General features: G+C 43.7%; 1 protein-coding gene across 12 annotated transcripts in view; it reads right to left on the bottom strand.

Moving 5' to 3' along the window:
• Positions 1-1195: 1195 nt before the first annotated feature.
• LOC138064647 (rho guanine nucleotide exchange factor 28-like) overlaps positions 1196-14766 on the bottom strand; it is a 133249-nt gene continuing 119678 nt past the window's right edge. For all 12 annotated transcript variants that reach the window (XM_068928190.1, XM_068928198.1, XM_068928199.1 and 9 more), the window contains one exon: positions 1196-2299. In XM_068928190.1, coding sequence (XP_068784291.1) covers positions 2142-2299 — 158 coding nt within the window. In that variant the 3' untranslated portion in view covers positions 1196-2141. The remainder of the gene's footprint in view (positions 2300-14766) is intronic.

The raw sequence follows: 14766 nt of genomic DNA, 5'->3' as shown, positions 1-14766 counted from the left end.
AATCCAGAGGCCACCTGCTTCCTGCTTTTGCCTTCCTCTGGTGTCTTAAGTCTACTGTAAACACAGGTGAGCAAAATAAGATGCTGCCTGATGGTAGAGGACTTCAGGAATTTGCACAACAGCTGCAGTATGGGCCAGCCACTTTCGACTCCCAGCCCCTTAATTAAAGCTGATGAGAGAAGCAGCATCCGCTCTTCCTCTCCCAGTTGCAAGGTACTTACGTGACAATTCCCATATCGGGTTGGGACAGCAGCCATCCATCCAGCAGTTTGTATTTGACAGTAACCAGGACCAGATGTTTCAGTGAAGGCATAATAAAATGCAGAGTGAGCAAGTATGAAGAAAACTGCCCATTTTTTTCCAATTTCCCACTGATCAGCAGGCAATGCACATAGCATGAGAAACGTTGCATGGCAGGAGGTGGTCCTGCCATTCAGAAACTTGCTGAAAAGCTGTCCAGATGGCAACCCCAATTATATTGCTGGCTGGTAAAAGAGGGAGGTTATGGACTGTTCTTACTTTAGGACCCTCAACAAGAGGGTCTCATTTTAATTTTTGTCTAACTGTAATCTTGAAGTTTGAAAATAGAAACTTGAAAATACATCTGTAGGCCCCATCTTTCCCCGGGGCCACTGGAAAACCAATTAATCTCAGCAGGGAATCAGGACCTATTTGTCAAGAAGGTCGGTGGCACAGTTGCTAGTCCAAGATAGCAGCCAAGCGGTAAGCCTGGTGGTAGCCTAGTAACAAGCAACTCCAAAAGGACTAGTTTTGAATATTCCCAATACCATGCCAATCCCTGGAAGAGAATCCTCCACAAGAGGAAATCCATGCTGACAAACATCTACCATCTCAAACCTTGCAAGAGGTTTTGCACAATGCAAGGCTCAGAGCAAAGCGGAAACCATATGACACTTGGGGCTTATCCAGGCAAACATGCACAGGCAATGCTGCGCTCCTCTGCCCTGCGAGCTGGGTGAACGCAAAGCAGCTCTCATCCAGGAGTCCTGCTGCACTGTTCCTGGTCTAATAAGCCATGCTGAGCAGCCCCTAGCCAGTCCAGAGGGCAGGCACGGCAAGCTGAGGGCTGCCTGCACCTGCTGGAGTGGCACAGCCTTGAGTTTGCCAAGCGCGGAAGGAAACCTTTTCCTCCTGTTTTCAAGCCTCTTTGGAGGACCTGCTATTGCATCAAAGCTGCAGTGAGAGGCACAGAACATTTATTCAATTCAACAAAGGTATACAAGGATTTCTGAAAGACAAAAGGCACAAAATAGGTCCTGGTTTCTTACTGCCTACCACACTGATGATCTTGTGAACCTGAAAGCAAAAAGGTAGCTAGCTCTTATGTGGAAAAGCAGCAGAATTCAAAGAGGTTCAGTTAAGCTAAAAACATACAGTTCTTCCCCTCTCCTCTCCTTTGAGAGGAGTGAGAAGGTTTCATCTGGTAAATCTTAATGCAAATATAAGTACAGGCACTTATTGAAATGAGGTGCAGTTATAATACAATAACAAACTGACTTACAGCATCTCTGCACAGAAACCAGCAATAGCATCAAACTGATGATAAGCTTTGAGACATGAACACTTGCCAGCAATTAATGTTGACACCATAAAAAGCATCCTCCTCTGAGCAGTTTCTGAGCCAAGCGACAAGGAAAATGACCTAATATAGCCCTCTAGTTAAGGGTAGATAGCGCATTTTAACAAAGATTATAGCTATCGTTCTTATCGTGCTGTCTTTTAGCATAATATCACAATTGTTAGAAGGCTACTGATCCATACTCTGAAATCTCAAATAGCAAGTTCATACCTCTGAGTTTGCCCTTTGAAAAAGAGGACTCAAGAGCAAAGCAACACCAGCATTCACAGCTCTTGGTGGCAGCTTTACAATTCCAATACATCATGTTTCCTCTGCTTCCCCTTGCTTCTTGCGAAGCATTTGAAATCACGTCATAAATTAAAGATTATAAAAAAAAGGCTTTGAAATAACTTAATCGTTATATTTATCATGGGGCAAATTTTGCACTGAATATTAAATACTATCCTTAAAGCCATTTGGTCATACAGAGAGCAACTACATACAATTAGAAAAGCAAACACAATTATATTCCAAAGTGCTACTGAGATCAGAAAATGAACCATCAGAGGTAAACAATATTTTCCTCTACTCTGTCTCCACTTTCTGCATCCTGCTGACTCTCTGGCTGGTGGTTCAGCAGCGCATCTACCCGCGGGGGCTGGATGGATCCATGGTTTGGACGGCCTGTTTGGGGACCCTGGGCCTGTGATGCGTTTAGATCTGCAACACACAAGAGAAAGACATGTAACAATCCATCTTCCTCAATGCCCCCGCACTCATAAAGAAAAAATACTGACTTTTTGATTAGCCGATTAGCAGTGTGTTAAAGCACTATTTCCTGTCTAGAAAGGAAAACACTTCTGCATAAAGAGTTACACCAAAACCTAGAGAAAGGTATCTTATCCAAATATACTGAAATCCTTCCAAGCCTTTCCACTGTTTTGCAATGGTGTAGATCAGCATCATTATATTTGCAATAGTACTAAAAGCACATGCAAAATGATCTATAAAAGAGTTTTATACCCATACTTTACTAACAAGACACACACTAATAGAAAGGCATAAATGCTCTAAGAGTTGGGCTGGAAGGCAACATACAGTACATAATTATCCTTTAATAGCAAGATAACTCTTTATAAAATTAATACAGTGTCCAATGGTACATAAATTTTACTTGCCAGCCTTCTCTTTTTCGTGGATAAAAAAGAATAAAGCGAGTAAATCTCAGTTAAGTCTACTTGACTTGCACTTTCAGTCTGTAATAGCTGTATAATCGTCCAACTTTTGCGGCCAAGACTATCTGTGTTAGTTCAGGCAAACCACCTACCCTATTCTTGTTTCAATCCTTAAGGTGCAAAGAAAATACTTGCTCCCAAACACGAATACATTACTTCACAAGGATCTTCATTTGTTATCTTTCAAATCCTACTCAGCTTTCTGTACCACTCGGGAACTACACTGTAGTTGGCACTTCTGCACCTTTTTTTCTGCAAAGCAACATTTACCAGAAAAACAAGCTGCGTAAGAAGGAAGCGCGTATTGTCATACTTGGGGATGAGAAATGACCGTCTGCACTCAACAGGGCTGCAATGCTTGCTCCTTTCTTTTGACTGCAATCCCAGCCTGACCTACCTCTGCTCAGCACAGTTAACTTTTCACTCTTAACTCTACAAAAGTGACCAAGTAGGAAGAAGCAGAGCTTGGCACCATTCCCACAGTCAGCATGGGTAAAGCCAGAAGCCACCCAACCCAGCAGCGAGGCTCTTTGAGCCCTCTGTCATTCATGCACAGAGGTAAAAAGGCATTTTGTGCCTCGCCTACTCCCTAACCCTTCTCGTAAATGTATGTGCAATCAAAACCTAGTATAAAGGAGATGCTTGTTTTTACACATGGCGTCACTCCCAACGGTAGCAATTTCAAACGACGCCTGCTCACATTTAGCATTCCCCAGGCGCATGCAGCTTTCTCCAGTCTTGCTCACTGAGGCAACAGTTTAAGGAAAAATAAGTTTGCTGGCACCTCCAGAGCCTCGGCCTCTGCGCCGGCTGCCTCCCTGCCACTGGGCCTGTGGAGCGGTGGGAGATGATTATGCCACGGGCATGTGGGAACACATCGCACCACGGCCTCTGCCTTCAGCGTACTCTCCGCTTCCATATTCGCACAGCTGAGGGGAGCAAACAGGCTTCGCGGATTTGGCTTCCAGTATGAACTGAATATATGCTGTGACTGCCACTAAGATTGCCGGTCTGTGCCAGCGGCAAGGTAGTTATATACCAGTAGTGCTGGGTCATAACAGAGTGACACAGGATGTCAGAAAAATAATCCCACGTTTCCTTTGTTTTGGTTTACACTGGATTGAAACAATCAAGTTTTGCTCTCAGTGAAAATCCAGAATAAGTCTTGATTGCGATTCAGTTACTCTGCATTTGCAGGATTTGACTCCTGAACTTATGTGAACAGTCCTTCTTTGTTAAAGTCGACATTTGTGTTTATTTCTTTGTGACAGCCATATTAGAAAAAGATTACGATTTGCAGATACAGATTTAAGAAACCAGAAATATCCTATGTCTGCTCTTATTTATGGAAACTGTATACCTTGGTTCTATTTATTTACTAAAAAGAGCACTACCAGTGAAAGGTCCTCATCCTCTGAACACTTACATTTCAGGGTAATTTTACCCACATTAATATTCCTTTTAAGTCCTACAAGTCTATTCACCTTAACAAAGTTAAGTACATAAGAATACCAGGCAGTAAGCACTTATTTGAAAGATCTGTTTCCAAAGTTTATGAAGTACCTAATTGGAGAAGCCTAATTACAAATTTGAAAAAACCTAGAAAAGAAAAAGAAGTACCTTACACGCAATTATTTTCTACCATCAAAACTAAACAGTAATTGCTCCATCAATTAAAACAGTAGCTGTTTCCAAATCATTTCTCATTAACTGTTACCATCCTGAGCAGCAAAGCTAAGCAATGGAAACTGACTGATCTAGGGGAAAAAAGTCAGATTCTGTCTCTATGGAAATAAGTGACTGATACCTAGTTTAGCTGCTTTTCTGTCGTTCCAGTTCTGGGGCACTAAGAGATCCTGCACGGTGGGAGAGTACCTAGGAGGCGAGAGCCTGTTACTACCGGAGTGACGAGCCGTTTCTGGGGCTGGAAACGTTCTGCCGCATGGGACAGACGACGGCACCGCACGGGCTGGTTTTGGCCGCGTTAGGGTGGGACAGAAGACAGGCTCTGCCTAACAAAAGCACAGCGTGGCCCCAGGCCGCGGCAAGCCACCTGGAGGTGGGCAGGGTGCCTGTTGTCTCCTGCTTTGTGCCATGCTGGGGGCAGCTGAGCCTGGAGACCAGCTGGTAGCACAAGAGGCACTGAGGTGCCAGGATGGGAGCAGCTGCTCCAAGAGGGATGGAAAACTGCCCAGAATTGGTAATAAGAGCCTCAGGTGAAGGGAGAGGGGAGGAAAGGGGACCTGCTGTATGGTTACTGATATGCCGGCGCAGGCTCTTGTTATGCAGAGCAGGGACAGCTGCCAAGAAGGCTTCCCCACGCTCGCCGGCGCGTGGCTGCTGCGCCCGCAGCACGGGGGCATGGGCTGCCCTTGGCACTGAACAGCCACTGCGGTGCCGAGAGAAACTCGCCTCTTTAAATGCTCCTCCAAAACAGAGAGGAAACCTTCAGAATCAGGCTGGAAAGTATTAGCTGCTGCCTACTAAACAACTCCAACAACTAAGAGTGCTCAGCAAACTCGCTCCCCTCAAAAAAAGAATTATTTAGGAGTGCGTGCAATGAGCGGGGCAGAGGACGGCTGGCTAACGTGGCTTCCACCGAAGGAGACTGCCCGGAAGCTCCAAATGTTCATCAGAACCTGGTGGTGCCCCAAGGCCGCACAGGGGCATGCACACAGGCAACCTCCCAAGCTCCTTCTCAGGCCTGATTGCTGCAGGGTTATGACTGACAGTAAGAACTCCGTAGGGATTATGTGCCAGGTAGATAAGGATCATCTGCATTTTACGAGCCTCCTTTGTTACGATCTTAACTCACCTGCCAACATCAGCCACCAAATGAGTTTTGTAATCTTCCTTTTCCTAGTCTTTAAATTTGCCATTTACTTCTTCCTTTCCTCTGCTAACTTTGGAGCTGCCAGAGTGCTGCTGCAGCCTGGCGTGCTCAGCTCAACAGCGCGCCCAGCAGCCCGGCAGCCACATCATCGCCAGCCTGTGGAGCCCAAGACGCTCCACTGCGCCGCATTGGACTCTCACTGGCCTGGGGCACACGCGGCCCCGCTGCCTGGCCTTGCTCCCACCGGTGCTCGTACGCAGCAAGGACGAGCAAAGGTGACTGCACCTGCTGCACCGTTCCTCTCTTACACCTGAGTAATACAATTTTTTCTTCACATTTAGACAAGCGCAGATAATATTATCAGATGACCAAAGGTTTAAGGAAGCTAAGGTACAGCTCAGAGCCTGTTCAGACGGCCTTCTGTGAGCCTCCACAGGCCCTCAGCTCCCCCCAGCGCCGGCAGCGGCCGAGGGCGGTCGGCATCTCCCCGCAGCCAAGCCCCTCGTGACTCTAGCGAGGCTGCTGGGCATCGCCAACACCGCTGCACGCAGCCACCTGCCTGTTCAAAGGCCTCATAAGGAACAGGAGATTCCTTTCTCCATGCCACTAGCCCTGGCCAAGGCAAACTTGCAACGGTCTGGGGCATGACTTGAAGGCTAGCCATGTCCTGCAATTGGGCAGACGCCCTAAAGAGGAATCCAAAGGCTTCCCTTGATAAAGATGAACCCTGAGAAAGCTTGGAGCTTATGCACACGCTGAAACCGCTTCTCAAACTATGCACAATTTAATTCTCTCATAACAATTCAGCTAGCTTTCTTAAAGAGCCAGATCTGCAGCTGCACCAAGTATACGCTAACCAAAAGCGGCCCCCCAATACTGCTCTTTCAGTATTGGGCCGATCAAACTCCGCATCAGAGGGATCTGCTCAAGGTCAGAGAGACCAGGTATGAGGTGACCTGCTATAGCATTTCAATGTTTTGGGGCCATGTAGCTAGTTCAGCCCAGCAGTGCTACACCACAGCAAAAAATATCACTTAATTCCAGCTTTTCCTTCTTTTTTCCTCAGCTCAGACTATTTCATATGTGCTACAAAAAATCAGTGAGGTTTTGGATTTTTTTCTCCTCAATTATCTCAAAAGGAGCTAGAGGCTGTTTTAACAGAATTCTGGAAAAAATCACAAATTGTCTCATGCACACAGACACATATTGCCAAATCCAATATTAAAAATGAATCGAAATTTTGCCCTGTTTTTCATAAGCATAGCTGTAGTGTAATGAGGACAGATATCAAGCAACAGCACAGAAACATTTTAATCCTACAAAAGGCATTTCTAAGCAACGAATACGTAACAATAAAAGGCAAACTGTACACCTGAAGCATGTGGACCTCAGTTCTCAAAGTAGCATCTTCTTCCAGATTCAGAGAACTATCAGCTATTGCCTAAAAATATGCTAATATGGTGCTGGTAGATGAAAAAAGTAGCATTATGCATCCTCACTTCCCTACCCTCCCCTTCCCCCAGCACTAAGAGACAGGATTTGTGGCATAATATAAACTTGACAGAAGGTAAGAGACAAAGCAATGGAATTTGCACAAATCTGAGATCAATACATACCCAAAACAAACACAGCCCTTGCTCCTGGAGGGGGAAGGGGGGGGGGGTACAAAAGCCGAGTAAACAGCTAATTAGTCACACTGATTCCCTCCTCCTATCTGTTGTCAGAGGATGTAAGCATTTCCACATCAAACAGATGCCACAGATTTTCTCCTTCACCCCCCTCCCTCTCCCCGAGAATCTGAGCTCTTCAGGTAGGCCTGCGGTGCCCGCAGCGACGATTACCCCGAGGGCAGGAAGACGGTATCTAGGCACTAGGAAATACTCCAGGCAAGAAAACTCTCAAGCGTCTGTGTTTTTGATATAAAGCCCTCAGTTTTTCTCCTCCAGCTCTGACCCTAACTGGACAGCATTACAGGCAGGTTGGAAGGGATTTCAGGAGGTCTCCAGTCCAACCTCCTGCTCATTGCAGGGTCAGCTGTGAGGTCAGGCCAGGCTGGGTACCAGAGGCTTTTTCTTCCCAGCTATTTCAGGAAAAAAGGGAACTCACCACATGGACTTTGCAGAAACATAGTATACACTGAATGAGGTTGCTGTGGTTTTCACAGCTCTGTGTCTTGTTTTAGCCCTGTTTACAAAATAAAATTTCATTAAATGAAGAGAGATTTATGCCACTTCTAGCATCAAACGTGTTAAAGATGCTTAACACCATTATTCCCTTTGAAAAAAAATACCTGGAGTTAAGTTTGCTAGTTTTTATACCAAGTTCATCTGGACTGACAGCTGACACATCAACTTCAGCCCAAAGCTATGTGAAATGGCAGAGCTGCTATACTTAATCCCCACAGCGACACTCATGCATAATGCAATGCGCAAGCAGACACCTAAAAAACAGTGCTAAGTGTAATAGCACTGGGTCTGGGACATTCAAAGGAATTCAGCGGAAACAAGCTCTCATTTGCCATTGCAATTCAATAGCAAATGGCAGCCTAACTTCTGTAAGCTTCACTGAAAAGTCCCCACCAGCAATCCTGCCACGGCTCCTTGTCTTTAATGATGCTCCTCGTGGTTTCTATCCAGAATTATTAGTAATAGTCAGTCCCCTGGGGAGCTCCAGGCATCTCAGCCTCTCTCCCCTTCCGTGCAGAGAAAGGCTCCAGGAGAGGTTTGGATTGCTTTTTTAGTGCCTACTATGAACTTTCCCAATTTCCAATGGATTTTCCACATTGCAGGTTCAGTTGTTTATGGATCTGCTAGTTGGAGGGAAGGAGGGGGAGAGGGAACAACACAGGGCAACACAAAACCTGCCTGGGCAGCACAGCCACAGCCACAGCCACCACTGATGGAATAATCAGGCCATTTCTGCTGCCTAGCACTGCGGAAGGTATTAGGCCCCTTTTGTATAGAAATGCCATCTCTAAGATTTGAGGATCTGAGGACAATCCTCATTAGTTTCACTGGGAGATGAAATCTCAAATACCCTGGAGAAGCTGGACTTTAGCACCTCAGAAGGTCCAATTTTACAGCAGGAACTGAATTGAATTTGTTTCCAGGTCTCAAAAACACGAGGGAAATATTTTGACCCTGAAGCTTCCAAGGAAAGAGGAGCCCAATCCATTTCTCAACTGACTGAATAAGACAGGAAATCAATCTGAGAATTTTAACGCTGCTATTTACTTTTAACCAGCCCAACAGAAGAAAAAACAGCTGCTCTATTTCTTAGGCAAACAAGCATCTTCATGAATAAGAGGGTTTTTTGTTTTTTGTTTTTTTACAAAAAACAGATGAGCAATTAGATCGGAATAGATCCTAGGTTAATCAGCCTCATCAGGTTTTGGTGCATATTTTTGTTACAAGACAGAGAGCAGAAAGAATTCAAAGTCTATGATAATAAAGATCTGCAACACAACTCTTCTTTCATGTCCGTACTCTGGAGTTTTGATTATGGTAAAATTACTGGAAATGTCATTATACTGTATGTTTCTGTTCTTTGTTTAGCTGCTGGCTTAGATAAAACAACGCGTTGCTGTTTTCTGGTTTCACCTAATTCCTTAGAGAGGTTTGGTCCAGAGAATTTGGACCAAGTTCTTGGATAGTGTGAAATATACATTTATTCCGCTGAAGCTGCCTTTTCATAGAGCTTCACAGTAGTTCCAACTCATTTATTTCATACTTGTCTTAAAGCCTCAGGTTTCGGAGTCATGTGATGATGTAGTCCTTTCTTCTTTTATTAAAGCAAGCAAAAAACACACTCTATTTCTAACACTGGCGGTATCAAAGACAGGATTTCAAAAACATCTCAAGCTCAGACACTGTCAGTGACAGTGCTTTAACATCAAGTTCTTAACATGCCCCTAAGTTAAAATAATTTTAAAATGTAACCTACTTACAAGGCTTTGTTATCAGTTGTGTTGGCTTTAAAGCACATAACCTCAGAAATATTTCTGGCATGCTGCTTTTAATGCATATCAATAAGAGAGGCTTAAAAATAGACCTGACTCTTAATCATAAACTGTCTGTGCATTAAATATCCACAGTCTCACATTGGCAGAGCGTACTCCCTGCCAGCCGTCTGCAACTGCTTAATATTAATTTATTTAGGTATGAATTCCCTATTAAGTTGTCTTTGTGTTAAGCTTTGAAGCTTTAGATGGTCAATTACAGACCCACACATGGTCCAACAGGTATTCTGCTAACAATGAACACATGTTTTATTGACCTACTTCTTTTCCAGCTCATTAAACACAGCTGCCCTCAAACGATCAAGAGAAAATAATCATAAAACCCCAAGAACACCCTTCCTACAAAGGATCACGGCGCGTGTTACCAGCGGCCTGTGCCGGCCCCAGCTCCACGCGGCACGACTGCCCTCCCGTGCCAGCCACCCAGCAAACTGCAGCCCTCCAAGGGAGGGAAGAGCAGCTACCTTATCCAGCTGACCACAACGCTGAGGACGCACAGGTAAGCACCTGCAGCCTCTTAATTCAGGTGCCTAACTCAGATATCTGAAACGAGGTGCAATTGCCACCCATCCCTGCCATGCAATCTGCAGACTGTTCAGCCAGGGGCTGAAGTTAAAGCAAACTGCAGTCCGTAGGTAAAGCTCCAGTTTGAATGCTAGCTAGAGAAACAAAAATCCCATAAAGATACAGCCCCAACAGTGTTTCCAAACATTTGACAGCTGATGAAACCAGTTCTGCTTTCTGCTAAGGGCCCATGCGTTCCTCCCCCACCATCCCAGTTAACACACCACAGGTAAAATGCTACAGTGCATCTTCCTCTCCTTCCCTCACAAAGAGCAGAGCAGTCAGCATTAACCCTGAAAAAACAGCATCTCTGGCCATGAACTCACTCCTTTTGAAACCAAGTGGGACATTTACATATCAAAACTATTGTTTTCAGCTCTCTGCTACCACAGACAGACATTAGTGTGCTGATTAACCTTGCTTCATGTTTTATGGTGTTTTTTTCAAGGACAAAAGTTTGCTTTGAAATAAAAATTAAATCAAAGACCTTGGAAAACCATCAGGCTTGTCCCCAGCTTTTGGGCAGTCTTTCAGATGCAACACAAAGGAACACGTTCTGCACAACGGCAAATATTTTCTTTACATAACACGAGGGCGCTACTTTTACAAAAGCGGAAGGGGCAGGTCATTTATAAAACACTCTCAGCCACCTCCTAAGCACCTCAGTTTTAAATGGTGGTTTCCCAACAATAGACCAGATCCAACACCTTTCACTCGTAAATGCTGACAAGATCAAAACCCAAAGTAAGAGGCAGAGGCTTAGTATTCTAAGCCAATATGAAGAGTTGCTGCAGAAGCAAAAATAATGCTAACACCTGTTTCAAATCAATTACATGCTAATCTTACCCTTTAATAGAAGGTGCTGTTTATTAATCAATGTAGGAAAAAATATGGGTGCTGCTATAAGAGCTAGCACCTGAGAAAAGCCTCTTATCTGATAGTCAGAGATGCTTGTTCTCCACTGAGCTCAAAAGAGAGGAATGTTCACTAATTTTTGCAGTTTGAGTATTAACACTGCCGTTCTTTTATCTTCCTGTGTTTTCAATCATGTTGACAGGAAGCACACATTGATGTTTGTTTCTTACAGTCATTAAAAAAACAGCAAAAATTGAACAGTTGCACATTCCACAAGTTTTGCATCGTAAGCATAGGAAGTTTCAGGGTGTGATCAAGTATTTTGAAATGGGTGCTGCTCTTAATTGTTTGCTAAATGCTCTATGAACAAATAACTGCTGTGAAAACAGTTTGCATAAAAGCTAAGGGAAGACTGTACATCAAAGGCAGAAGAAAAGCACAATTATCAAGCAAGCATATGCCTTCCTCCCTTCAGCCAAGTGCTCTTCTGCCGCGAACGGAACACGCTGGGATCTGCTCCCCTTTCTCTCTGCTATGGGTAACACCAATCTCACCCTTAAGCCTGAATTCATCACCGCCTGCTTCCATCTTGCTTTTACTCCAGGTTGTCTTCATCCTAAATTTCCCTGAAGAGCCTCTGTAGCTCCTACCTCAGCTTTTGCTCTATCCTCTCCATAGCCTTCCCGCCACTGGTTTGAGCACTGCAGCTCTGCCATGGTCCCAGCCCATGGTTCCAGAGCAGGAAAAAGTGGTGCTACCTCTTTGCACTTTAAAATACCCTCCTCCACTTTTTTCCATGTTCAGTTCAAAACTGCCTGTGTTTAACGCAGAAGCCTTTCTCAGGATCTTCTCCCCCTTCCCTTTGCCTGTCTGCTGTAGTGGTGGGTTCCTGCGCATGGGAGACAGCTTCTCAGCAGCGCTTGCTGTCAGCAACAACTGTCCTGCAATTCACAAACCTCAATTAAAAAGAGAAATCTCTTTTCATCCTTGCCAAATACACTCGTTTCTCTGTCATGTGTTCTTTAATGCGGGAGTATATTCAATGGCTTTTAAAGGCACATGGGTTTTTTGGATTTTCATATGGCAAACACTAAACAAATACAGCCAAATCACATTTATTTTGATAGCATTTCATGTTTAAGCTCTAAGCCAAACTTCCAAGGGACACTGGAGGAACCTAGGCAGGTTATTGCTGGAAATCTTTCCACCTGATTAAACTAAACAACATCCATACCAGCACCAAGGCTCCTCCCCTCTGCTGCCCCACCAAAAATTTACACCCAAAGGAAAGTCTTCTATAGCATCTGAGGAGGCAGAGCAAGATACTCCATGAATCTCCTCTAGCAATCTGGCTACTGCCAATATAACTTATGTGGAAGGCAATCCGGTGCTCTGGTGATGAATGCCAGTAAAAGACAGACAGACAATCTTCCCCGGTTTCTCAATAAATATTTAACAGCAGATGCTGCTGAGGAGGTTTCATATTACTGTAAGACTTCATTACTTTTACACAACCTGCTACAGGCTATTTCCTGGAATATGTAAAGTATAAAACTAAATAATTAAAATGACATTGTACTTTTCAAAATAAACCAGACAGATACATTTGGTGACTCAGCTACATGATTTTCCTGGGTGTGTTTGCATACTTGGTATCTTGCAAAATTTGATCATCCATAAACAGCTTCTCCCTGCCATTAGGGTGCATTATTTATTCATACTTGTGCATCTATTTCAGGCTTTAAGTGCATTACAAAAACGTATACAAAACATTTTTAATGTACTAAAGCAAGGCACTCCACCAGGCCTCCACCCACAGATTACATTACACAAGAAAAACACGGACCTCCCAACGTATCTTCCTGACATCGTACAACAATTAGCAAGACTCTACTGTTTTGTGACTTCTTGTCCTGAGAGGTCACCTCTCTCCCTGTGGACATACTGCCAAAGTCTCAACTCGGCACAACTCCTGAGCGGCAGCCGCTCAACTATAAACCAGGAGGAGCAGTTCTCTGGCAAAGCGTTCCCTGAGTAGAGTCTTCTGCTTGGAAATTTGCTCCTTTCCCTCTTTCTAGTTCCCTGAAACCCAGACCTGTTGGAACAACCTTACCTAAGTACAAAATAAATCTGTGTATAGGAGCTGATGGTCCAAACCACTCCGATCTCATTGATGCTAGTAATCCCACTGACTTGAAAAGCCACTGCACCAAAGTTGCTGGAGCAAACTGAGAAAGACATGTGCAGTTACCCAAGTGCCAGCTGCACCTCAAAAGAAAGAGGGTGAACAATCTCTACACTCCATTCATTATTATAAAGATATGACCCTATTTTTAACTTCCTTCCTAATAAGTGAACTCTACATGAGAAGGTATTAGAAAGAATACAATCAGACAGGCATTACATAGGAAATTCTGTACTTACATTAGTACACAAAATAAAAAGAGAACATTACTAACTGCCTTAATTAAAAAGTTATGTAATACCACTTCATCCACTGCGGTTATGTTCAGAAATGAGAAGTATTCTGAGATAAGAAAACGAGTAACAGAATTATAAGCCCCTGACACCAGGGAGCTGAAAAGCAAGTCTTACTTGAAATATACTAATTGCAAATGACATATAACGACATATTTTTCACTTTGGTATCACTTTGCCATGTGATTTAATCCCTTTTGCCATCTGCTTGAAACAAATGTCAGTGTTATTCCCAAGAGGAAAAAATACTTCCCCTGTGATTCACTTCCACCAAGTGTCCCACAGACACTGATGTCTAATGGCAGAGCATGAAACTTGGTGATCTGTGGTATGAAGAGCAGACAAATTCACTGTTACCAGTTGCAAAGTAAAGCAAAATCTTACTACTTCTGCTAATTCAATGTGATTTTCAACCTTTAAGATAAACGTGCTGTTGCTATTCAACTACACTGTCTTACGCATTTCCATCTCGTTTCATTTTTATTACAACTTATGCTGAGCACTGAATGAGCTCTGTGCATACCTATGCAGTCACCCACACTAAGAGTAGTAGTATATTAGACACAGAAAGGACAATTACCCAATTTGGAATTAAATGGATGTTCTCAACTTGACATCTAATCAATTAAAAAAGACAGAAAGTTGAAGGCAGCTCAAAATTTCACATCTGCCCAGGAGGCTCCTTTACAAATCTGAACCTTCATTATCATGTTATCCTCTAGTTTTAAGCAATTTCTCTCCCTTTCCCTTCTCAAGTAAAAGGACAACAGAAAGAATTCACTTACTGTGCAGGTAAAAAATGGCAATACTGGCACTATTAAAAATGCCATGAAACACACTGGGAAAATAAACTCAAAATACATGGAAAAGCATCTTTGCACACTACTCTGCAGGTGATAAGGGGTTGGTCTGCAGAGGGCTACAGAGGATGCTGTTTCAAATAGGAGACAGGTATAGTGGGTACTGTACAGGGTATAACTTTGCTTTAGTTCAGAAGACGAGCGAGTCTGACATGTTCAAAAGGAGTTTATACAGCAGTAGTAAAAAAAAATTAACTGACAACGGTCACATATGCAGAACTGTGATGACCTTTTTTGTACCTGTCACTCATTATTTAACAGGTTCCAGCCAATGAAAGCGACCTTATTCAACAAAGCCCTCAGTATGGGATCCCATTAACCACCTCCAGCCCTGGCAGCAATAA

This window comes from Struthio camelus, chromosome Z (genome assembly GCF_040807025.1).
Source record: "Struthio camelus isolate bStrCam1 chromosome Z, bStrCam1.hap1, whole genome shotgun sequence".
Taxonomy (NCBI): domain Eukaryota; kingdom Metazoa; phylum Chordata; class Aves; order Struthioniformes; family Struthionidae; genus Struthio; species Struthio camelus.
Note: the sequence above shows the minus strand (reverse complement) of the source record. Positions and strands in the feature narration are given on the sequence as shown.